General features: G+C 37.8%; 1 protein-coding gene across 3 annotated transcripts; it reads right to left on the bottom strand.

Annotated features, from left to right (window-relative positions):
- Positions 1-174: 174 nt before the first annotated feature.
- LOC122087453 (vacuolar fusion protein MON1 homolog) lies at positions 175-26,418 on the bottom strand. Of its 3 annotated transcripts, XM_042656601.1 has the most exons (15): positions 26,215-26,410; positions 25,507-26,124; positions 22,866-22,945; positions 22,683-22,754; positions 22,545-22,584; positions 18,566-18,667; positions 17,889-18,010; positions 15,391-15,523; positions 14,007-14,098; positions 6,123-6,204; positions 5,811-5,875; positions 5,075-5,359; positions 4,871-4,962; positions 2,167-2,231; positions 175-484 (listed from the first exon to the last, which is right to left on the bottom strand). In XM_042656601.1, exons 2-15 carry the CDS (start codon positions 26,047-26,049, stop codon positions 389-391), a joined length of 1,869 nt encoding a protein of 622 aa, XP_042512535.1. In that variant the 5' UTR covers positions 26,050-26,124; positions 26,215-26,410; the 3' UTR covers positions 175-388. The 3 variants fall into 3 exon arrangements, with proteins under 3 accessions (XP_042512535.1, XP_042512534.1, XP_042512536.1); XM_042656600.1 differs by having other exon boundaries at positions 25,507-26,410; XM_042656602.1 differs by lacking the exons at positions 175-484; positions 2,167-2,231 and having other exon boundaries at positions 4,926-4,964; positions 5,076-5,359; positions 25,507-26,418.
- Between the last annotated feature and the right edge of the window lie 2 nt (positions 26,419-26,420).

The following is a 26,420-nucleotide window of genomic DNA, read 5'->3' as shown; positions in this document are numbered from 1 at the left end:
AATAATTCGGGAATTCAAATTATACGAAACATTCTTATGATGATGGATTGAGCTCATATACAATAAATTTATACGGAGGTTGAATTCAAATAACATAAACAGTAATCAATATTTGAGTTCATACTGATGAATCTGCTTCAAATTAGCTTCATTTCTTAATCACACGCACCTAGATTTGTGTATAATGTTGTTAAGCTATTAATCTCTTTAAAATAAATGGCATTTCCAGCATCTTTATTGTGCTCAGATGCTTAGTACAATGGCAATTTCATCCAATTGCAAAGGTTCACAAATTTTTTTTTTTCCGGTAATTTACAAAATATAATCAAGGATTTTATTAGAACCATAATACTAATTACATTGTGTATACATATTATTTATGAAAAAATTACCACGAAAAAGGGCTCGCACCTTGCAGGAAAATTTCATTTTCCACATCTCTTACCCACTGGCAGACTCGGTTGCAAGTGTTTATAGCCAAAGCCTGCAATTCAGTAAGAAAAGAAGTATTACTAAAATCAATGAGAAAGAAAAAAGCGAAAAAGGATGAAATAAAATGTTGAACTCAATTGCAATCTTCAACATTGGTTGTTTCATTAATGTCCAAGGCATTTAGTGAAGACTTTCAATCATATATAATCAGCAATTTGGCCACAAGATGGAGACAGTTGAATAATGAACGTAAATATTCAAGACAAAACCAGAACCAGTTTCCCAAGTAATGTTGTCCAGTCCCCCGAACAGGTGCAGATCACATTCCTTCCATATATTCCACAGATGAGGAACATCCATTTCTTTAGATGTTAATGCAAGGACAGATAAATGTAGTCCCCGATTCCCCAATTAAATCAAATCATCCATTTCTATGGATGTTGAGGCAAAGATAGATGCATGTCATTCCCAATTCTCCAACTGAATTCCAACTGAAATTAAATCCACATATACCTGCGATCAGGTCTTTGCTACATAACGACAATCTAGAAACGCAATCCCAAAATGATGCAGAAAATAATAGAAAAAACAAGAACAAACAATGCACATAAAATTTACGAGGTTTGACAAGATTGCCTACGTCCTCGGTGAGATGAGAGCCTGTTTCGCTATCGATGAAAAAAAGGTTACAACGCTCATCCTCACACCTCTCTCAGATTGCTTACGGAGAAAGACGACCTTGCTACAAATATATAGCGAAAACCCTATATAAGGAATTCACAGCAATACCATGTAGCCTTCGAAAATTTTCCATATATGGAATTAAAGACACCGTATCCCCAATAGATATTTGGTCCTTGTCTCCATTAATACTGACTATCAGAATATATTCAAGATGGCACCAGAAAACAAGCTACCAAGTGAATGGTTATCCTGTACCTTTGAATCTGAAGGAAGACATACAAGGAAAGTTTTGCTGGCATATGTACATATCCAAGTGGGAGACAGGAAAGCTTTTACATAGATGAGCAAGGGACAATTTTTTTTTTTTTTCTCCACACCCTTCCCCTTAATCATCAATAATCAATACAAAGATACCACACAAAGCCCATCGATGTATGACAACCCATAACAAGGAATCCCCCCTTGGCCCTTGCCATTGTGCACTCATTAGGACACCATTTGCTAGCCAGGGTAACCCAATGACAATGCAGGACAAAAACAGGTAAAACCATGAAACGATGCAAGCTAGCAACATAGTGGGAGGGCCAGGATGAAAGATAGATTGAAAACTGATTTACAGAGAGTGGAAAAGAAAAAGGGGGAAAGGATGATGGCAGTAGCATTGATGAATACTAGATATAAAAACAGTAATATATGAACGAGATCAAACCCCTGTGCTATGTATCTAGTTGCCCAGGGGAAGAGAGATTCCAAGGACATTCCCAGTTTGCCATCCCCAGACCCCCATATATGGGCCAATTTGTCCCATGAAAATAAGGATGTCCAGTAAATGGCACTTGTCACTAATACGCCCATGAAACATATTTTTCGTTGTAATTTTTATCAATATTTAAAGCTGTGAATATGACTTGTTTCACCTTGAAGACTACTTAGATCAAATGAACATGCTATGTCCACAGAAATATTTTTTCTTCGATTCCAGATAAAATAATAACACATAAAATACCTATTTATAATAAGGAGTATTTTGAAAAGGAGAAAGAATCCAACCTTGTCTGCAAGTGGATCAAATGCTGCGTAAAGTTCAAAATCCTGAGTCATCCAGCATAAAAGAACTGCCACACAACATATTCCATCAGAGTTATTAAGGTAAACCTTTCAGGTGAACATGGATAGCAGGTTCAGTATGGACTATTTATTAAATGCAAAAGGGCAACTTTCTACTCTTTAGACAGGAATAGTGAAAATTATCAGTTTCAAATATTGGCTCAATGGTATGCCACAGAACTAGCACTACAAACGGTCAATGGAACAGCAGTTTGAGAAAGAAAAAGGCTCCAAATAGTCGTCGTGATAGATAACCAAGCATGATAAGATTCACTGAGGATGCGGAGCTCCATGTAGGTCTCCACTAATCAAGATCCACCCCTCAAACCTAGTAGGAGCTCTACCACGTTGAACCTCAGACCATCCAGCACCACTTAGAAATTTGATTAAAATCATATCACTGTATAAATATCTCCAAAGGTACCTGACCTTACACCATTTTGAAATTCGAAATCCTTCCCAACAGAAGCAATCAGGTAAGAATCATCAGCTCCATGTTGATTTCCAATAACCTAGTTCCTCCCTCAAAAACCTAGATGGGGATCTATCCTCAGCAGAAAACTTGAAACTCAGCCATCCAGCACCACTTCCTCTACTCTTCTCCAGATCTCAACAGCCAAGGCTGTGAAAAATATTGAGTTGTATCTAAGCATTTTTTTACTTCACAAGGGAAACCATTGACAACTCAGTGGCGTGGTGAAGACTATTTGACTAGTCAATAAGCAGAAGGGGTTGGGTTTTTTTTCAATAAGAAGTAGTATGATAGCAAGAAACCATGCATGTGCAATCCAAAAAATGATGGCGTTACTACTACACCCACCCCACTCGACTCCCCCACCCCCTCCAAAAATAAGAATGCATTATTTGTCTACCCAAATAGTGAATGCAAAATGAAAGTATAACAACCATGTTTCTGTGGCTAAATTCCTAGATAGAAATTCAGATAATAATAATATGTGGATTATTATTGTCATACGATCGGTTAATTTTTCAAATATAATAAGACACCTATTCTGCCACGTGGACAGATGATGTGTTCATTTCGACCGATGGATGGAGAGGACATGGTCCAGATTAGCCATTTTTCAGATTGCAGGGTCTAATTCAATCAAATACCTCCAATGTATTGGCATGCATCCCTTGTATGTCCATACATGTGTACCAGTATTTTAGACATTGCTGTAACACTCTCCCAACTCTAAGCAGAAGCAGATAATTTAGATAGGAACAAATATGAAAATGGATGACATTTTGGGGACCCATTTACCCCCAGATTCCAACTTAGTCTAGTCAACCCAATGTTTGCTCTCCATAATTCCATGAACCAATCATATGCTCATGTCCACTGACCACCCAATATTCTCTTCTGAAATTTGAAGGGCATAAGTTTCCGAAGGCAAATGAATATTATTGAATAATAAGAGATCTGCTTCTAATCCCCACAGAAAGACACAATAACAAACAATAAAACCCAGCCTTATCCCAACTAAATATGGTCGGCTACATGGATCCAAGTTAGAACAAAGGAAAAGAAAAAGAAAGAAGAGTAGATAAAGGAGAAAAGAGAGAGAAAGAAAGGAGAGCGAAGCAACAAAGCATCGCAACACCTCTTGGACATCCCACTTACGAACGATCAGCGACTTAGATCTTTGCCTTCCAAGCAGCTCTATTAGACGCCATACTAGGGTCAAGACCTAACTTTTGCAAGTAACTCCTTACTAACTCATTCATAATCATTTTCGACCTGCCCCGAGCCCTTTTAGCTCCATCCATCTGGATATGATCACTCCTCCATACTGGAGCATCCAAAGGCGTCCTTTCGTCATGTTCAAACCAACTTAATTGACATTCTCTGAGCTTGTCATGAATCGGGGCAACTCCCAAGTTAGCTCTTACCCGGTCATTCCTCACTCTATCTCCTAGAGCTTTTCCGCATATCTATCTCAACATCCTCATCTCTGTCACATCCAACTTATCTATATTACGCTTCTTGAGCGCCCAACATTCCGTACCATACATCATAGCCGGTCTCTAAAAGACATTGATCATGGGCAATTGAAATTCAATTTCCAAACGGTCCATTCAATAACTTTGAAGAGAGGCCCTACATCCGCTCATCATCCCCAAGTAATGAAATTCCATCTAGGCACTTCTTCCAACATCTCAAGTATGACTTCCATTTTGTATTACACGTAATCCAGGATGCAACTTGTAGTTTCCATGTCATAAAACATAGGAGATCATGGAAATACCAGAACTTTCCCAATTTTTTAGAATATGAAACAGACAGGACAGTTTCAATCAGCAAATTAGAACAGAATTTAATAGGTCTCCTAAAAGTCGCTCAAAAGTGGCTCTATTCAATTGATTGATTCCCCAAAAGGATCTGCTCCATTTGATAAACCATCTTAAATCTAGGATGCAAAACACCATCCTCAAATATGGCTGAGCCAAAGTAGTATCTGCTTTACCTATCCTTTATAGTCTTCTTTTTGGACCATTGTGCCCAAAGTTTGATTTATACCAACTATAATATTCTATGATGCCAATAATTTGACGAAATAAAAGCCTGCCCGACAAAGAACATCAGCTATATTGAAATACATCATTAAAAATGAGAATCTTGTATCAAGAAATGAATGCATACCATAGTTTTCATCTCTTCTAAACTGAGTTTTATGGGGGCCAATTCCTTGATCATGCATGGAAGTGTAAAGCATTTGGTAGGCTCTATAGAGTCTGCAACACGAGTATTTCATTACTAACCAATGGGACCATGGCAGAAAATATTTTCAGTGAGAAAGCTATCAATAATCCATCACAAAGTTGATATAAGGTCCAATCGTATCACCTTTTTTGTTGGCTGGAACTGTTAATTGGTGGTGAGAACTCGGAAGATACATACTGATCCAGGTAAATGCTTCGATAAATGAAATGCCAAAGCCCGGCAGGACCACCAATTCCAATATATGCTTCTTCAGTCAAAAGTCTGTCCTGCCCCAAATGGGAAGATAAAGATCCCGAGCGAGGAGAAGGATCAAGAGGAAGATCCTCAACTCGCAGACCACCATCTAGCGTGGATCTCTGAACTTCACTGAGAACATTTGACTTCAAAAGGACAATTTCAATACGAATCCTACAAAATTATGTTTATTTTAGACAACAACAAAGAGATCAAGAAAATAAACACAAGTAATAGAGAAAGTTGGATAAGGTTTAAAATTTGCCCCACGGTAGGAAAGCACATTAACTAGCTTCCCAATCAGTAAACAACTACATTAACTAGCTTCCCAATCAGTCAACAACTTTTAGAGAAAAGGTTGACTGGACCAAAGCTCGTATTTCTTTTCATCACATTAATTGAACTTCGTAATAGAATCCGCACATGGTCAAGAATCTAGTCAGCTCAAAAGTCAAACTTATCCCTTCAACTAGCCAAAGAATAAGAATATAGAACACAGACAAATATGGTCATCAGATGAGAGAACAAGTTTCAAGTGGAGTGGACTGGTGGGACTCTACCCAAAAGATCTGAAGAACCAAACGGTAAAACTTTACTTTTGATACAACAACAGGGACATAATTACCTGCAGTCTTTAAGATGATAGAAAGCATCAGAACTAGTCGTAAGCAACACCAAGTACGTATCTACCTGCCAGAGACATTATTCATTCTTATGATAATCTGCACAATGACATTATCACTTATATAATTGGTGGAAAAAGAGGGGAAAGAAATGATAGGCGAACAATAGTTTCACACGCAATATAGAAAATAAAGACCACAGGTTTCATGATCACTTCAGCATCCTCAGGGAAAAACAGAACCACTTGACCATGATCCTGAGGGTGTACAACAGAACATGTATCAAATAATACAATTACAATAATCTTACTTACATCAAGGTAACGGACATAGGCATAAAGAAAGGCCATAGGATTATATCTTGGCAAGCAGATTGGCGAGAATGATTCGGATGTCCTGCAAAGCATGAGAGATCATCATACAAGACTACAAACAAATAAACAAAAGAAGCTCCAGAGACAAGGAAGAAGGAAATACCAACTAAACCTCATTCACCAATCACCAATATATGACACTACCAATTTTGCCAAATGTAACAAATGTATACGATATCAAGAGATGCCACAGTATTTATGAAAAGACTTCACCACGGAATACCAGATTTTTTAAAGGAATGTTGCCTCTGTTGAGAAAGTGACCATCAACCCAAGGCCTTATTGGGCCACCGGTATATTATTTTCAGAGTTCAAATGACACCGCTACACAATTTTTTTTTTTGCTAAGTTAACACATTAAAGGCAAAATTCACCTGATATTTTGTGAACTTTCTCATTCATCTTTCTATTAGATACAGTTGTAATTATTCTGAAATTTTTCATGTACAATACTCAACTCAGCCTTATCCCAACTAAATGGGGTTGGCTAAAATTCTTTATGTACAATGCAAAGCAGAAATCATAAGAAACCAAAAAAATTATCTATATTATCTCAGATGCTTATAATTGACCTATGTCTGGAAAAGAACAAAAAGATTCACAATGTTTGTCATCTTTGAGGTCAGGGAATGTTTCCAGGACCATATTGACATCCTACAGGTCCAAGACCAGAATAATTAAAAAATGAACAAAAGGACTGTTTGGTTAACACTATAAGATCTCCCCTCCCCCCTAAAAAAAAAAAACACATCCACCATGGATGATGATAGAGCTTCCACTGAAGACTGGAATCTCGTTATCTGAATGCATCTGCTTGAGGTGCAAAACAAAATTCAAGCACAAAACAATCTTCTGAGAATGTCTTGCAACCCTAAGAAACTGATAATTCCCCATCTGTCCAGTTAAATGGGTGGTGGTATCACTGGCGGATTCGGTGCTAGCTAAAGAATCAAACACAGCGGGGGGCCTTTTTGGTTTGGTGCTCATTCCTTTTTTAAAAACTATGCGAGAAATCCACCTTCAAAATCTTGAAACCCACTTGGAAATAGCTTTTCCTGAACCCAAAATTAATTGTTTGTCCAGGAAAAAAAAAGAAAGGAAAACTATAGGAAGGATAGCCATGCAGCCCTATTTTATTTGCTTGTTTTCATTTTAACTTGGACTCCGATTTCTGAAAAACAGAAATCCCACCAGTGTAATACCCGGTCAGTACATTTGTCATAACCCTCAAAGGTGCACTGACTGGCAAGGTCTGGTCTCATTGGGAAAGTGGCACAATAACCTATCAAACCAAACTAAAAACCATGCTAAATGAGAAGTACCAAACCCCCAGAAATTAGCCAAAAGAGAAGTGAGCTAGACTCCAACTTCAGATTCTTCAGTCCCTAAAAGAAAGGAAAAATTACTTGAGATTCAGATCTCAAGATAATAGGATCAGGCTAAAATTTGATTCCATATAAAATTGTCAGTTACCAATTATACCTTGCACTGAAAAAAAAAAAAAAAAAACATGATATTTTAAAAATTAGCATAAACTAATTATAATTCAACCCCAGTATGACCAGTATAATTCAACCGGTCCATGCGGTTGTGGGGCTAGTATAGGCCCATGGGACTAGTTAGGCCGAAGGCCTGGATACCCGTCGTTAGCAAAAAAAAAAAAATAATAATAAATATATATATATATATATCTATATATATATATATATTAATTTCAACAAAATACCAAATAAAACTTTTGCCCCCATAACTCTATCGCTCTTCAAATCTACATGATTTCTGCTGGGAGAGCTCCTCTTAAGTTATATTAGTGTTGGTTTATGGGGTTAAATATGTGTCTGTTCTACAGTTGTGGACCCAAGTTGTAATTTGTTTTTGTAATAATAGATCCCCCAACCCACGGTTTGAATGTTCTTTCACGACTCAAAACATGAGCAATATTATTTTCCCTTCTCTCTTTTCCCTCTTTCTTTCGTCTTTCTTTGTCAATTTTGTAGAGGTGTTGGTTTTTAGTGTTTTGATACTGTAACATGGTGTCAGAGCACTAAGATCCAGTGTCTATGATATTATTTTCATCCTGAGAGTCCTTTTTAGGGTTTCTCCCCTATGATTCACAGCAACCAACGCTGTATTTGTTCTCTATAAAATCCTAGTTGGTGAGATAATGAAAAACTAGGGTTTCCTGCTGCCATGAAGATTTTCTCTCTGGTTAAACAACTTCTGAAGATCTGCTGCATCTGTTTTGGGCCCGTGGCATCTTTTATGGTTATCTCTACATGCAGGAGAGATTTCTCTGGTTACCTGCCACAGATAACCTTCTCTGCTCCAAATCCTTCTCGCTGGTCAGTATTTTCACTCTTGATATCTGCGCATGATGCTATAATGTCTATAAGAATACTTTTATCAGGCTTTCTTGATGACCAGATATCTGTTTTTCTGCTAGTTCTAGACAAAACCTTGCTCAAGTAGGTTTTCTCAAGAACCTGTTTGATTGCAGTGAAACCTTGCAGGACTGTCTTCTATATTGTTTCAAGTATGCATACAAAATTTCAGGCCATTCCGAGGCCATCTACTTCCTTGTCGTTGGAAACTGTTCAAACCGCAATCTGTTTCTTGCGTCTGCGGTTTTGGTTGGTTAGTTGGTGTTGATGGTCGCTGCTGTTCTGCATCTGATTTGCTACCATTTGTTATTTTTTGGGGGTTACTATCCTCTGTGGTTCTGCCCTGCGATCTTCCAGTTGATCTTGGTTTAACACATTCATTGCTGCATTCTTCTATATGGCTGGTTATTTTTCATCAATGTGGCAGAATCTGAGCCTCCTGTGGACAATGTTAATGTCCATGTAACTTCTATCAAATTAAGTGGTGCCTCAAACTATTTCTCTGGGCACGGGTAGTTATGAGTTTGTTTATATCACAACCAAAAGGAAGATGGATTATTTGACTAATCCTCCACCTGCTACAACTTTTCCTGAATTTAAGGAGTGGGCGACTGAGAATGCTTCATTACTTTGTGGCTGCCCATGTAATGTTTTATACCACAACCAAGGGTGTCTGGGATGATCTCAAAGAAGGTTATTCTCAAGATAAAATATGTCTAGAGTATATGATTCGTAGGAAAAGTTGTTCTCTTTTAAGCAGAATGGCATATCTGTTGGCGACTACTATAGTCCTCTAAAGGGCATATGAGAGGAACTCAATTTGTACCAGCCTCTTTTTTACTGATACTGAAGTTCTTAAATCTCAACATTCTGAATTCCTGGTTGCTAAGTTTTTGTCTAGATTAAACTCAGACCTTGAGCCTGTCAAGAGTAAAATATTAGCTGGCAAAAAAACTCCCTCTATGAATGAGGCCTACTGTAGGATTCAACGGATAGTGTCCCCCTCATTTAAATATGAATCCACCACTTTCTCTAAGAATAACTCTACTTCCGTTGCCGACAATGGTGTCCATGGTCTGGATTTCTAGTAGAGGTCCTGGTTTCAGGGGGAGGTCGAGGCCATGACAACCAGTCATCTATTCAGATTGTCAGACAGTGTACTCATTGTGGTCACAATAATCACACAATTGACAAACATTGGGTCAAGAATGGTAAGCCTCAATGGGCACAACAGTTAGATAATACTACGGTGCCTGATGGTAGTATTGAAGTGAATCAGATTTCTTCATCTAGGGTTGGTGTCTCATCTCCAAATGATATGATCAATCAACTACTAAAACAAGTCCAGCAGCTTGAAACATTCTCTTCCACATCCAGTGCCACATTGGCACATTCAGGCATACCCACATGTGTCACTTCCTCATCCTCCACTCCTTGGGTCATTGACTCAGATGCATCCTCACACATGACCATAAGCCAAATTTGTTCTCTTAATTTCAGTTGTCTAATTGTCCATCACTAGTTATTCTTGCATATAGATCCTTTATTAATGTTACTGGTCATGGTGCCATTCTACTGTCTTCATCTCTTTCGTTATCTATTGTGGTTCATGTTCCTAAATTACCCGTCAATCTTTTATCTGTTAGTCAATTTATAAAGCAGCTCAACTATTCCATCACCTTTTACCCTTCCCTTTGTGTTTTTCAGGATCTCAAGACAAAGACAACAATTAGTGGAGGGCATGAGAGGGATGGTATATACTACTTTGACGTTGCTTCCTCCTCTACAGTGGCATTTGTTACCTCTACTAGTGCTTCTCCTCTACATTGGCACTACCGACCTGACATCTTTTCCTCCAAATTACAACATATGGTCCCTAGTTGCATGGTTTGAAAAATCAGTCAGTTTTCGTTCGGCATCAATATTCCAAAGTTATTATGCTGGTTTTTTATGTTGATCATATCATTGTTTCTGGTAATGACTTGTCTGGAATTGCATTTTAAGTCTTACTTACAGCAGCATTTTCAGATGAAAGATTTGCACGTTCTCAGGTTTTTCCTTAAGCATTGAGGTCATTCAAAGTAAGAAAAGGATTAGTTTGTCTCAATGGAAATATATTCTAGATCTTCTGAATTAGACAAGAATGTTAGGTGGTGGTAAGCCTATAGATACACCTCTAGACCCTCATATCAAACTTGGAGCATCTAATGACAAGGAATTTGCAAATAAACATCAATATTAGAGGTTAGTCGACAAATATATCTGTGTTACCCGACCTGATATATCCTTTGTTGTTGATGTGATTAGTCAGTTTATGGAGACACCTAAGCAAGTTCATTGGGAAGCAACGTGTCATCTACTAAGATACCTTGAGAGTGCTCCAAGAAAAGGCCTTATTTATCTCCGTACTGGTCACACCAATATTGTTGTTTGTTCTAATGTTGAAAGAGCTGGTGCTGATGGTGATCAAAGGTCTACTATAGGAAATTGTACTTTTGTTGGGGGTTGTTTTGTTACATAGAGGAGTAAGAAGCAAACTATAGTGGCCCGTTCGAGTGCTGAAGCAGAATATAGAGCAATGGCTCACACTACAGCTCAATTGATGTGGCTTAGATCATTTGTTCAAGAGCTTGGTTTTCCAATCAGCAATTCAGCAAACCAATGGACATGTTCTATGATAACCTAGCAGCTATTACATTACTAATAATCCAGTTTTTCATGAGAGGACTAAACACTTTGAAGTGGACTGCTACTTTTTTCAGGATGCAATGATGAAAAAGTTGATTTCCACTTTGCTTCATAATCAACCTGGAGACTTGTTTACCAGAGCCTTGATTCGAAATGTGTTTCCCTAATGGTGTTCCAAGCTAGACATGTGTGATATCTATGCTCTAGCTTGAGAGGAGTATTCAGAAATATTAGTGTTGGTTTATGGGGTTAACCATGCGCGACGGATCCTTGAAGGATGTTCTACAATTGGCTATTTTAGTTGGGTGAGTTCCATAATTATGGACTCAAGTTGAAATTTGTTTTTATAATAAACATAGTTGTCAAGGCATCGTCTTGGCATCCAAGTAATTCCCACCCTTGCACTACATGTTGCCTTATGATTTGGCACTTAATTATGTCAAATATCATTTAAGTATTCATTTATTTAAGATACTATTCATAAATAAGAAAATACCCCATATTTGAATCCAATAAAAATAGTTTAAAAATCAACTTCCAAAAAGATAAAAACTCAACCCCCCCAGTCTAAGAACAAAAATTGGAATTTTGATTGTAGGGGCAATTTTCAACTTTAAAATACTGGGGCTTTTCTCAATTCTGAAAATTTTATAAATCTTATCATGGTAAAACATTGCTAAAAACCAAAAGTCCGATAAATAATATTTTGTTTTGATGTCCATAAAATTATTTTCATTCAGGAGATTTTAACGGCATTCACACACTTTAAAATAAGTTTGACTGGGACATAACTTTGTCATTACAACTCAGATTTAAGTAATCTTAAACTTATTGGAAAGTTGGTTTTATGCTATACCTAATACAAAAATCTCACGTAAAATAAAATCATTTGAGCAGTCAAATTTAGTGTTAAACAAAAGCATTTCTCTAAATGTTGATTTTTGATGATTTGTTGTGGCTTAACATTGATTTTTGATGACTTGATGGGGCTTCATGTTGATTTTTTATGATACAAGGTATATTGTAGCATACCCAATAATGTTAGAAAAGAGGGAATACAAAAAATAACTCTTAGTCACCTTAGGTGCCTTGTTCGCCTTAAGGCGGGCAACTTGTCGCCTAATCGCTTAGGCAGCTAAGGGGTGAAACAGGGCAGGGTTGGGCTGGGTTTCTTAAAACCCTAACCCAACCCTAGGTCCTCAAAATTCAACCTAGGCCCAGCCCAACTCTGTCGGGTTTATGTTCAGGCCCAACCCTGCCGGGTTCATACCACCCCAACCCGGCCCTAATTGACCCTATCAAGGCCAGGTTGAATCGGGCTGGGCTAGGTTGGGTTGGCCCTGGCTTCTGCAATGGTTGGATTAACCTTGATTGACTTATTTTTTCCATTCATATCCTATACATTAAAAAATTATAGAAAAATGAAATACCAATAGGAACCCTAAATTCTAATATAAAAATTCAGGATTAAATTTCGGGCCGGGTTGGGCCGGGCTATGGCCTCAACCCAAGCCCCACCCAACCCTGACCCAAGGTCAAAAAACTTGGCCCAAGCCCTGTTCGGGCTCAAGGCGGGTTTGGGTTGTCAGGGCCAAATTTTCACCCCTACCTCCAACGCCTTGGTTCACCTTGGCGCCATGACACCTATGATAATAAATAGATCCCCCCACCCACGGTTTGAGTGTTCTGTTCACAACTCAAACTGTGGGCAGTATTCTTTTCTCTTCTCTCTCTTTCTTTCTCAATTTTGTGTAGGTGCTTGTTTTTAGTGTTCTGGATTGTAACAGCTCCAAAATGGACCCCACAAAAAAAATCTCTCCCGCCCCACATCAAGAGTTGAGAGATGAGGAATGCTGCCAGCCATGGCATCACTCATGCCTGAAAATCTCGCAATTCATGAAAATATAACATTCAATATTAAAAATCTTTTCCTAACCTGATTGCCCTCCAACCAAAAATGGAAGGATAGATGCCACACTACAAATGCAACCTTTCAGTTGGATCTGACACAGTGGCATGGCATGGTTCTATATCGGTCCGAAGTGACTGGGCACCAATACTGAGAAGTCAATCTATTGCATGTCCCACCTCCAATCTTATCAGCATTGCTGTTTCTTAGCACGATGAAATGACAAAAGTGCACAGACATACCACAATAACAAGTAAACATCGTCAAAATGCAATGGCATAAGAAACAAGAAATAGCAAACAAACAAATAACAAATTAGTGACATAGACTTGTAAGCCAATTCCCACAAGAAAACAAAGGTAACAGTGAACAACTAAACCAATGGCAAACATCCAGCAAAACAGAGAACTTAATAATTGCGGAGGACTACCAAAGCATATCTACATTCTGGCAACACCAAAGTTTAAGCTGGGAAATAGAGGCAGATGCAGTTTCAATTCTGCATTCCCAAAAAAAGAGAGAAAAAATCAACACGAATTATAAATATAGATATCTAGCCTCCATAGAATCTACCTTCCATTTTTTTTTCTTCTTGGGAGGGGAAGAATAAGCTTTTCTAGTTTCTTCCAGTTACTAAATTTTCAACTTCTTCCCACAATCACCCCTCTAGAGATTTGATATCAGTCTAACTTCAACCCAAGCTACACAGATGGTCTCTATGAATGAGCCTTATTATATAATTTGGTTACATTTTATGTATTCCACACAATGTTCACTGTAGAACTTTAAAGACAATCTGATCAATACAAGGTGAAAAATGAGCAATCCTAGTGAGCTTCTACTTACCTGAAGGATTCAGAAGACGAGATAAAATTGGAAAGTAGCAGCATATCATCAGGATGAAGGGAAGCTTTTTGTGCACCAACAAGACTAACAACCTGCAATAAAGATCTTGAGGTCATGTGACACTCTAAATCACACTACAAAAACCAAAAAGTTGCATGACATGATAAGATTCGAGTTTCAAATGCTCAAACTAATGATATTTAACAAAATCAGAGGAGTTGATAAGGTTGCAGTCTGGAGGTTTTGGTGGCTAAAAGTAGATAGACTATGGGATGATTGGTCAAGTTACCACACAAATATTTAAGTGTTTCAATATCTAGCCTGTAATCCACTAAGTAGTTAGTAAATGTTTGAAATTAAAAGCATTTTGCAACTGGCAAAGAAAAAAAATACTAGAACAGTTGAAAAGTAACAAGCAAGGTTCCTGAAAGAGCAGACGAATCACATAAGGTATATGGAGTCATGCCAACAAGAAAGATGCAGCAGCCAGTGAAAAAAACCACACAATCAGGAGGCAGACCTTTTAAAACTATTTTCTTTTGTTGAGAGAAGGTGAAGACCTTAAAAACCAATTTCTTCAACTGATAGGTAGTGAACATACAAGAATTTATGTCAAACAGAACAATCATCCTTATTGGACTATCTATGATGCTTGTGATGGTCACATTCCCAGTATCCTCCCTTACTATTTCATTTTATCAATAACAAAAGGATTGAATATTCATTTCTCATAAGATGTACTTGCAAGTGAAACCATATCCCTAACCCACCCCCCACTGCCACCCAAAAAAAAAAAAAACTCATCAACCTTCAAACTATACACGATGTATTCAGTTGTGACAAAGAAAACATAAAAAAAAACATCATTCATAAAGCAAGGAAACCAAGCTGGAAATAAAACAACTCCTATTATCCCAACAATTTTTTTACAAGCCCAAGCCCAATATATTTCTTCCATTACCACCACAAATTAAGGGGAAAGCTATAGGTTGCCTCCAAAACCCTTCTGTAGGACTGTGTAGGCAACCCAAGAGGGTGGGTGAATTGGGTAATGCACGATGTATTCTACTTAAAAATACACAAGAAATTGAAGCTATTTCAGGAACATCTATAATTTTACTCTCTATGTATGCAACATGGATATTCTAACTGTATATAGAGTAGCACTTGGCTTCAAATTTTTTTAAATGTTATTACAACTGAATCCGAAAAAAGCATGTTCACTACTGTAATGGTCAATTCTCTCACTTCAAACTGACAAACTGTAGAGTCCAACATAGTTAAACTTCGGAATTTGGATTCCCAAGACCAGGTAAAACCATGAAATGCCAGCTCTTAGGGGTTGCAAATGACTGTCTCTAGCATTGTAAGTATAAAGACAAACCTTGTGCTTACACATCAATATTGCAAAAAGGACCCCAGATTCTGCAACATCTTGCAGTATAGCACCAGCTGCTTGCCTTGTTGGGTATGCAAGAGGGAGGCAAGTATAAGCATGAAGAAAAGTAGCAGGGTTCCTAAAATCAAATAGAGGAAAATAAGTATACCATACATTTTTAAAGCCACCTGAAACATGGATTCAATAAATCACAGTTGCGAAATTCCACATCAACCTATGAGATACAAATCAATAGCTGATTTTCAATTCACTAACAAACAATTCACAGAATGGAAGACCGAATATCATTTACAACAAAATTAATGAATTGAACAAACTAGAGAAGCATAACAAATTGACCTCGTCAACCTAGGAATAAACTTGAGCGTGAAAGAAATCAAACATGTGAATAGTTAACAGGATCTTCCAAAATCTTCTCTTTTCTTTTCTTTTTTTGGGTACCAGAAGGTATGGTCGTGTAGGAAAGACCTGCAAGAATTGGTAACAGCGCAGGAAGACCATAGCATCAACTCTGCCCCATCTAACTGGACACTAGAAAAGAAATGTCTCCCCGAACAACTCCCATGCTAGATTTACTAGCTCATCCACTCATCGAAAGATTCCCTATTTTGCAGGTCCAGGCAGCATCAAGTCATGCTGCTGAGCCTGAGCCTGAGCCTGAGCCTGAGCCCAACTATCATGGATTATCATCAACAAAGGGAGATGTCGCCCCTAACAACTTTAATTCTAAATCTACCAGCTGAAAACTCATCCTAGATTCCTTATTTAGCATGTCCACACCACTTAGGTTTGATAAGACTATGATTATGTTTATAGTAGTGGTGGTGGTGATGATGATGATGCCGCTTTATCAAAAAAAAAGTATCGATGATGATGATGGTACTTATACCAACATAGTAGAACACAAGAAACAATGAACCTTACAATAATTAAAAAAACGAAATAGATATATTGACTTTAAACAAAAAATAGACAGTAAAAACACTGAACCATCCTTTATACCCAGGAGGAATGGAGCGTGACATGCTAATGTATATTCCCATATCAAATGTCATAACCTCCCCCCCCCCTCTTTTCTAAGGAAATATACGGAAGAATTTTCTACTTACTAAAGAAACCACTTAGACAACCAAATCTGTCAAATTTGGCCGATGACAAAAAAGGATGCTTCAGTGCTTGAGAATATGGATAATTTTCAAATCCACGCCATCCAACTGTTCATCCTATGATTGTATAATCCTGAATATGCCAAGAAATGTCTATGAAACTTGGAGGCGACTGATGAAAATGGTCTACGTTGTCCACTAATGAGTTCAAAAAAGAGCTATTTTCGGTTAAGCACTTTATGTAAGCTTACCTGTCTCGGCATTGGCTTAATATGGTCATCCACATGGAACATTCACATGGGACATTCAAATCAATTCAGCCCATCTTAGATCATCCATACTTTATATAAACCACTGTAAGTAATTATATGAATCGCTCAAAACAAAGCAGTAATTGAACTAGTAGAATAATCGATGAAAAGCTCCCACATGCTTGCACATGTGCTACTAAGCTAGTAGCCAATAATTACTATCTAGAAGATATAGGAAGATGGACATTAGATGAATCACCTAGTAGTGAAGAAATACTCAGCAGATGACATAGGAAGATAGGTATTTGATGAAATTCATCAAGTTCCAACTAGCGCAAAAGAAAAATTAAGTGAATTTCAAGTTCACGAGTTTCACCCAAAACATTGTGGCACACATGGTCAGTAGCCATAACAGTTAAAAATTTGTACTGTTTCTTTGATTCTTAAAAACCACTAACAAACACATATGCTATGTTTCATCAAAGTCAGAAAAAAATTGTCATGTGGTCAAATTGACAGTAGGAAAATCATGCGAGTATACGACTCCTGTAAGGGATCCAGGGTCTGCAAGGACTTCGTGTGTATTGAAAGAGCTAAGCATCAGAAATAATATCAAATTAGTAATCTTCTCCCTCCTCTACCCAGTCCAGCAGCTTTTTCTATTGTTTTTGTGTCACAGAAACTCTATTTCAACTCAACCTTTTTTTTTTTTGTCACATAAATATTCACTGCAATTTGATTTGCCAGATTCTATCGCTAATTGAAGCGTTTTCTTCAGAAACAACTTTCTCTTCCACAGCTTCAATTCACATAAGCAAACCCAACATCCCTTCTTAGAATAGATTTTCACTTACCAGAGCATGGGGACACTCAACTGGTTATCTTCACTTTTACGGCAACTTTACAAACACATTCATACATTACTATGATGAAAATCCAGGAAACTTTATCTCTCTAACTCCATCAATTGTTACTTCCTAATTTTCTGAGTAGAATGACAGAGAAGGAAGACCAGGTCCAATGCCAGAAAGTAACAGAGGTCTTAATATTGAGATAAAAGTAGATGAATAAGTAAATTTGGGGATTTATATTCAAATGTAGGCAGGGAAGGAAATGAGGAAATGACCAGCTGAAGGAATGAATAAGTGATGAGAAAACAGCCTCTGTCCCCCCAAGCAACGGTGTCATATCGAATTTTGGGTTCTTCTCAAAGCATCTGTTTACTGACTTCGTCAAAATAAGTATCATCTGCATCCATACAATCATAACACCAGTTTAGAGAGTAAAAATGGAAAAGGGCCCGGCAAAAAGAAAACATTATTGCAATGTGATAGAATATTTATAGATAAAATTAACCAAAAATATAACAAGGGGGCAGGGTTCCTAGAGATGTCCTGTCTGTAGGAATCCTTTCCCACATTTCCATTGAAGATGATGACAAGACCTTCCTAGTAAATACCCAAAATTTAGTGTGCACATTTTTCCCATATCATCCCGCAGTCATATGTTAGATTTTGGATGGACTGTTCAAACATGGGAATCATTAAAAAAAAATAAGGGAAAAACCGGTCATTTGGTTGAGATGGACCATCAAATTTCACATAACCTATCCACGGAGTTTACATCCATCCAACAAATCAGAATGCAAAATTATCTTGTCATGTGACAAACATAGTGAGCGGGTTCCTACAATGGGCGCATAAGAACCCTTCATTCATATTAGAAGTAAAGAAGAAAACAGTTTAGCAATTTATTCATAGTTAAATATCCAATTAAGGAATCTTGAGAGGATAGCAACGCTACCTGACCATAAATAAGATCCAATTGCCCCTTTAATGCTTCATATGGTTCTTCAGTACAGCTTATGCAGACTAAGTAAACTGGTCCCCTGACAAGAAAAACCACCTGAACACAAAGCAATTTCTAGTGAACCAAAAATAATGATGATCCATACTCTAGGGAACTACATTTTCCTTCTATATTTTTTTCTCCTTTCTTTCCAGGTGCTAGCCATTGCATCTTCCAATAGGACCAATACACATCAAAGACAGCATAAATTAGCAACATACACATCAAAGAACTACATTTTCCTCCTATATTTTTTTCTCCTTTTTTTTTGGGGGGGGGGAGCGAAAGCATTTTACTGGGGATCCCCAGCTCCAAACACGAACATCAAAAGCAAATACATAAAAAATTAACATACACTCTCAGATAAAGAACAGTAAACATTACTGATGCAGTTCTCAGCAAGAGGGAAGAAGTGCAGTGCCTATGGCAGGAGGTGAAACAGCCCTTTGTGGCTTGCAGTTCTTAAAACTGAACCAGTTCAGTAGTTGAGTAATTACACGCGGGCCACTTCTAATCCATCATTTTGTTGGGCCCAGTCCGGTGGAGATTATGGTTTGCGGATCTGAGAATCATTTGGTTGCTATATTTTAGGATCTGATTCAGATGTTGACTCTCTTTAGTATTTTGTTTCTAAGTTACTTATTGTAAACAGCATGGACTCACTTTCTAAAATCCATAGAATCAGAAAGTATCTATTTTAAGTCCTTACTTTAGGAAACGCTCCTTATCTTATGCAAGTAGTCTCTTTTGTCTTTTGAGTTTTCTTTTACATTAAACCCTGTCCATGCAGGGAAGAGTCTAGGCAGCTTCTATTTTAATGTTCTTACCCTATTAAAGACATTGTGATGGCCAAGAGCCACACACGTTGAGTATCGAATCGATTGCTTCAGCCTAGTTTTGGATCAGTGGTGATGTAGATCCAGCACTGTTGTGGAGAATCAACAGGTTGGGATTGGTGGCAATGCCCTTCCCGCAGACCTACTGTTGATTCTAGCTCCTATCCCCTTCTTTTTCTTATTTTATTCCTAGCAGGCTAGCAGCATCATCTTATTTCTATTATTTCTTATATGTTCATGTTGGAATATGTGTCCACGATAGGGGAAGTGTCCCCATCATGACATGGTTATCTTATTATATTTCCAAGTTAGATTAGGTTGTTTACCTTCCTAGTTAGATTAGATCTCTAGTTTCCTAAAATTAGAGTTAGACTAGGATTGTATTTCCTATTCTACCCATGATTGTACTTGGATCTATTTATTATAAATATACGAAGGAGGGAGACTGCTAGACTACATAACGGCTGCTCCTCTCCCTAGCCATCTCTCTTCTCTCAAGTTGCTAATTACAGATCTTTGGTTTTCTACATGGTATCAAAGCCATGAATAAGAAGGAGGAAAAAAAAAAAAATTGGGTAACCTGTGTTTGGTTACTATTGCTGGAAAAAATTAAATCCTGCATACGATGGAGATCAAGTTCCGCAATTATAGGAGAGCATCTATCATTGTTACCTATCTACTACTATGGTATTTTGGATTGCGGTTGACGATATTCTACCATTTCTGCGATTTTTTGTTATTCCTTTTAAAGATTGAGTCTTCCTTAGACATTTAAGATCAAGTATCCTCCTCTTGGAAGATCAAGTACTACATAAGTTGATGATTATCTACTGTCCATTTTGTTCGTTGCTGATGGTTTGCACAAATTTTTTTATCTATTGATGTTGGTGTGCTTCAGTTGATATGATTGCTAGTTTTTATGGTGGTTTATTGAGGTTTTCCACTATTCTCATTGGAATCTACAACTAATATTCAAGACTGATGTTACTTTTGTTTTTCAATTCTCGATGGTCCAAGCTGGAGCTTTATTTTGATATATGTATACCTTGGCTTGAGGAGGAGTGTTGGAATATGTGTCAACGATAGGGGGACATGGCTATCTTATTAACTTTCCAGGTTAGATTAGGTTGTTTACCTTCCTAGTTAGATTAGATCTCTATTTCCTAAAATAGAGTTAGACTAGAATTGTATTTCCTATTCCACCTATGATTGTACTTGGATCTATTATTATAAATATATGATGGAGGGAGACTGCTAGACTATATATCGGCTGCTCCTCTCCCTTTCCGTCTCTCTTCTTCTTCCTTATCTCTCTTCTCTCAAGTTACTGGTTACAGATCTTTGGTTTTCTACAGTTCATAAATTCCAGATCAGAGTTTCCATGCCTAACATATTGATGGAGTAGCCTTAGGGAAGAGAGAGGAAATCAGAATAGCAGGGAAGGAAGGGATCACACAATTAGATATTGCACAAATCCAACTAGGGAGGGAGAGAAATAAAAAAGGGGGAGGGGAACAATCACTCACAGCCCGAAGGCTCTCAAACATTAACTCAATTCATCATTTTTCAAATCTGTCCAATTAGAGTACATTACCTCCTCTATATAAAAATGACGGACTAGCAGTCATAACCTAACTAGGAGTTAGACTCCAAGTAGGACTAGACATTACATAATAGGAGTTAGAATCCTAGAACTCCAACATAGAGTAGGTCACTAACTAGTCTTTCACTAATAGGGAAACCTAAACTGACTAAAAACTTAAATAACAAAGGAGATAGACTCAAAATAGGACTCTAACTAAGCTAATGACTTAAATCCCATTTTCCTACTTTCTGCCCATATTTGAGGCCCATTACAAAGAAAACACATGGGATCAAAGGCCCAACACATACATAACCCAACCCAAGGCTTATTTGCAATAAAGTAAGCCTATTAAGTGATTTATCTACATCACATATGCTATTCGGTTTCAGTTTTCATTCCTGATTTTTCTCCTGTTTTACTACCTATAGGGTGACTCTCTAAGTGGTTTGGTTTTACTAAGTTATCCCCATCAGTTTCAAGAGTCCAATTTTCAGAATGATTACTATGTAACTTTAAATCTCTGACCATTGGATAAGTATCAAACTTTTAAGGGCTATTTTTCACTCTAAAACTGACCTACAACCAGAATTTGAGGCTGATCAACAGTTATGAGGAATCCTAAAAAAATAGGATCCAAGTTTCAATTTCTGTTGTTGAACCCTAAGTCCATATAACTGTTGGATTCTTCTTGAACTTGGAGGGTTACACGACCAGAAGTTCATAGTGATCAGAATCCTTGATTTGGTAGTACTGAATTTTCCCTAAATCTGGTCCCTTAACTGTGTCCTGTGATATTATCCTGTGGTTGGCATCTGAAACCTGTTATCAGATTATATCAAATTGGATCAATCATTCTTCTTTTTTTTTTTGCGGGGAAGAGGAGGTGCCCAGGAATTTTACTGAGGATCCCCAACCCCAATCATGAAGCTAGTGAACAAACAGTAATATCAAAACTGATAATACAGTAAATAGATGGCCCACTACAAGGATGAGATCTAATGGCACCCTGCTTTGTTCAGTCATGTGCCATAGAGAAGGCAACTGGAATAGGATGTATATAGAGACAATTGATTGTGCTTTTGTCCAATAAGTAGAGATAACCTCCAAGGCCACTATGCTATCTATTCAACCAGACAGCCACCATCGAAATACCTCCCTCCTTTATTTATCGGCAAGACTGTAACCAATCTAGCCCAAAAATTGTCCCACCAGCTCATGGTATCAGCAAGCTAAGCTGGGCAGTGCCTGGTCTATATTTTGAAGCCTCAAATGTTCTCTGCTGGCTCCTGACATGCCTTGGTTCTGCCCAAGCCCCCCAGCTACAAAAAATCTTCCTCCACCACTAATCCGCAGGATTTTAGCCAGTCCAACCAAAAATTGTCCCATCCGAGACCACAAGAACAAGTAGTTAGTCTACCCAGTGAAAAAGACTAAGCAAAAAATCTGGCTTAGGCGAAAGAAAAAAAAAAATTACATGAAGATGCACATTTAATGAAAAGATAAACAAATATACCTGGTGTTTCCCTGCCCTTACAAATTTGACATGATCTCCCCTAAAATTAAATTAACAAAGAGAACAATCAAAATTTCTCTTTAAATGTATTGTCAACATGAAGAATCTACCTAAGAAAACTATACTATGGACACGTACCCATTCTCCACAAAGGAAATGATAGCTTGCAAGGTTGCCGAAAATCCTGCTAGCTTGTATTCATCTCCATACCTTGGATGATTTTCATAGAAAATTTATTAAAAAATCAAGACAATGAATCACAAAGACTTACACCAGTGCAGGTATTAAAATGTTCTGACATTTTCAGCAGCTAAGACAGACCTGGAGTATATTGGCTTGCCAGAGTGACTTAGCACAAAAAAATGTTTCTTCCTTTTTCTCCAAGAAATTGAAGCATCATCCTGCACTTCATTTATAAATGAAAACATTGATGAGGTAGCTCAAACCTGAGGAGAGGTGAATCAACCATGGCAGTGATACAGGAGTGGCAATTCAATGGAACAGACTTCTTGATTAAAATATCTAAATTCAAAATGACAGATATCAACTACCATTCAAAGAGAAACACTCACTTAACCATAAAAAAATCCCATGAAGCTGAATAGAATCCCAAGTAACATGATGATTCCTTTCTTCTTTTTTGCTTTTTTTCCTGATAACTTCAAAATTACATGCGTATTTATTATCCAAGGTTGCCTTCTTCAAATTCTAGTCAAACTAAAAAGGTCCCTAAAAGAACAACTTCTCGGACAATGACTTTATAAAGACTTATCATTAGATTCCCAGTCCTACTTGAGGAAGAAATAGGACAAAAAAAAAAAATATACAGAAACAAAACTGAAATAAAAAAAAAAAATTACTCATTTTTATAACAATAAAACTGGAGTTAGTAATCACATATTACCAAAAAATAATAATAATATTCATAATTACCAAAATGGTAAAAACTACTAAATATAGTAAATTGGCAATATCACAGTAAAAAGATGCTCCTGCCTTGTGAATTACAGAGAACCACAAAAAACTAAAATTCGGGTCAAGAAACATGTTTTGGGACCCAAAATGGGTATATCATATATTACACAATTTCTGGCAGCAAAAACCACAATTAACAATCTCCACAGATCCAGAAATAAAAGCTGTCAAAAAGAAGATATGCAGAGCGTACTATAAATTCTTTGTTCTGTAACAAAAAAAAAAAAAAAAAAATCGAAATAGAGGTTTATACTGTCTCTTCATTTCATACTCCAACTATGAATTACTCTGTCAAATTTCTACTTCTTATAGGTATAAAAAAACCACTCTACGACTCCAATTACAATTTTAGCATTGTCATCAGTGCTTAAACCTCTTTCACACACAACCGATACAACCAGAAGCTTAAAAGGTGCATCTTGTTGTCACCAAGGTTGTGAAGTGAGAAGTTGTATGTCCCTTGTCTTATTCTCAAAAGTTATTTAATTCAGGGGAAAAAAGGATGTTAGAAATAATTTGAACGTGACTTGTCATTATGTTATTTTCAAAAGTTTCATTGTCCATGTGAAATGACATGATTACCCTCGTTGAAAAAGAAAAATATGATACAAAAAAGGCAAAAAGTAAGGCTACAACTTCTTTTTCACCCCCACTTTGGTTACAACAACATTTTCCCCAACTTAAAATGGGAAAAACATAATAAAATAAATTCCGAATCAAATTATACTTTCTAAAATAAAAACCCCACCACAAACTGAGGCCTTATAGATAAACTAATCATGACTTTCAGAATATAGTTCTGAATTGCCTTATAGATAAACTAATCATGACTTTCAGAATATAGTTCTGAATTGCAAGATCTTGGTCCCCTTAGAAAGATGACTGAATAAGTTTTCAAGTGGACAAACTCACATTACGTGGACAGGTTTAAACCTTCCAAGCCTCCAAAACAGTGATGAAGGAACCCCTGTAATAAATCTCGGAAGGGAGAAAAAAATCACTTAGATAGAGGAAAAAATTCACTTAGATGGAGGAACAAGAATACAACTACAACTGATTCCCAAGTTTGGATAATTCAAAACCATTTGATGGTTAGATGGTCTAAGGACCTCAAAGGGGAGAGAAAGAGAGAGAGATTTACTTTCATCACAGTCCAGGGTAATCAAGATTGACATCAAAGTCATAGTCCAGGTTGGTCAAGATGGATGTCTAAGTTTTGCAACAACAATGCCTTATCCCAACTTAATGGATGTCTAAGTTTTGAATGAACCAAAAATACAAGTATAGAAAACCATCTATAGAGTTCTCTCAACTTTTTACATGATCAAACCAACTCCACATAAGCTATTTCCGATGCTAAAAGCTTAGATACCTCCAACCAAAAAAATATACAGCACAAGGGAAAAATCATACCTCCCTAAGCATATAAAAATCTTTCTTAAACTGGAAAAGCATCACTGCTAAAGGCTTAATTTATACTGAACAGCAAACAGCAAGGAGAAAAGTCCTCGCTGGCTGTAATTAATGATTCTTCGGGCCCTAAAACCTTTAAAAAACTTCAAATCCACCTGATAAAACAATCTGGGAGTCCTCTGGATCTATTACCATTACTATGCCTTGGCAACAGCTCGACTAGCTGGGCACTCAGACCTCAGCCATAAACCATTGCTGGCAAGCATTGGGTACACATTATGTGACAAAACCGTTCTACTGGTGCACAACTAAGCAATTGAAAACCGTTCTACTGGTGCACAACTAAGCAATTGAAATGCCTGTGGAGTAGGGCGAAGAGTTAGGCACCAGAGATCTCCGGCTGTTTGATTAAATTACATTTTTTTTTTTTTTTTTTTAAATTGAATAGTTCTTTTAGCGGGAAGAATGAAATAGCTCAACCAGCCGCCATATACTTCAATTGCTGACGTCTATTGCCAAATTTTACAGAAGTCATATTCCACATAATTAAGGGGAAAAAGGGCGCATCACTCACCTCATCGACATGCCGTTTTCCAGGAATCCACTGGACTAAATCCGAAGAAGCATCACCAGAGCCATTCTGCGGAGCCACTGCCTCAAAAATTTCATCGATTTCGTCGCCATCAAACTCCTCGATTCCAGATGCACTAGTAGTTGTGCTGCTACCCCTTTCTCCAGCGTATCCGCTACTACTAGGGCTCAATGGCTGATCGGCTTCAAGCTCCGAGTTGTCTCTGAATGCAACGCCAGCAGAAGAAAGCCCTCGAACCACTTCACCAGCTTCAGACGCTGCTGAATTCATCGGGGGACCGCTCTCGAGCGGTTCCTCGATTTGAGGCTCCGGTCTTCCATCATGCTCTGCGGCTGCTGATCCATTCTCCGCCTCACCCAAACCTTGTTGATTGGACGACTCCTCGACGACGGCAACGCCGTTGGATTGGTCCAATGTCAGCATCTGCAATCGTTCTTCGGTTGTTTCTCGTGTGTTAAAATTAGGGTTAGGGTTTTGGTCAGTGGAATCATCTAAGGAGGTGGAATGATCGGAATCAGACGCCATTGCGACGGATTGGCGACGAATTCCGATTAAGGTGAGCGGTAATTCAAATTGTTTTTAACAGCTTCGTCCAGTCACCTGAAGGCAAAAAGTGGAAAATTAGGGTCCAGGAAATATCTGTGAGAGAGATGAAGACAAGAAGACAGGTGGCGGTGGTGCGTCAGCTACCAGTCGTCTCCCTCCCTCGCAGTTCGACTGGTTGTTAGAAATGGCAATGCCGAGGTAAATGAAGCAACCTGCGCCTTCCCCGGGCACAAGTCGACCCTACAGACCGAAACGCTGATTTCGCTACCTGATCGCGTGGTCTTCACGCGGGTGCTTGGGACCAATGGGGAAGCGTGTATAGGTATCCACCGAAGGCGGCAGGGCGTCAT

The sequence above is a fragment of the Macadamia integrifolia genome, chromosome 8, assembly GCF_013358625.1.
Source record: "Macadamia integrifolia cultivar HAES 741 chromosome 8, SCU_Mint_v3, whole genome shotgun sequence".
NCBI lineage: Eukaryota > Viridiplantae > Streptophyta > Magnoliopsida > Proteales > Proteaceae > Macadamia > Macadamia integrifolia.
Note: the sequence above shows the minus strand (reverse complement) of the source record. Positions and strands in the feature narration are given on the sequence as shown.

Coding starts and splice junctions, on each gene's coding strand:
- LOC122087453 (XM_042656600.1), bottom strand. CDS start 26,049: ATGGCGTCTGATTCCGATCATTCCACCTCCTTAGATGATTCCACTGAC. Junction 22,585..22,682: donor ATTTCCTTTGTGGAGAATGG/GTACGTGTCCAT, acceptor ATTTAATTTTAG/GGGAGATCATGTCAAATTTG. Junction 2,232..4,870: donor TAGAAGAGATGAAAACTATG/GTATGCATTCAT, acceptor GTTGTGTGGCAG/TTCTTTTATGCTGGATGACT.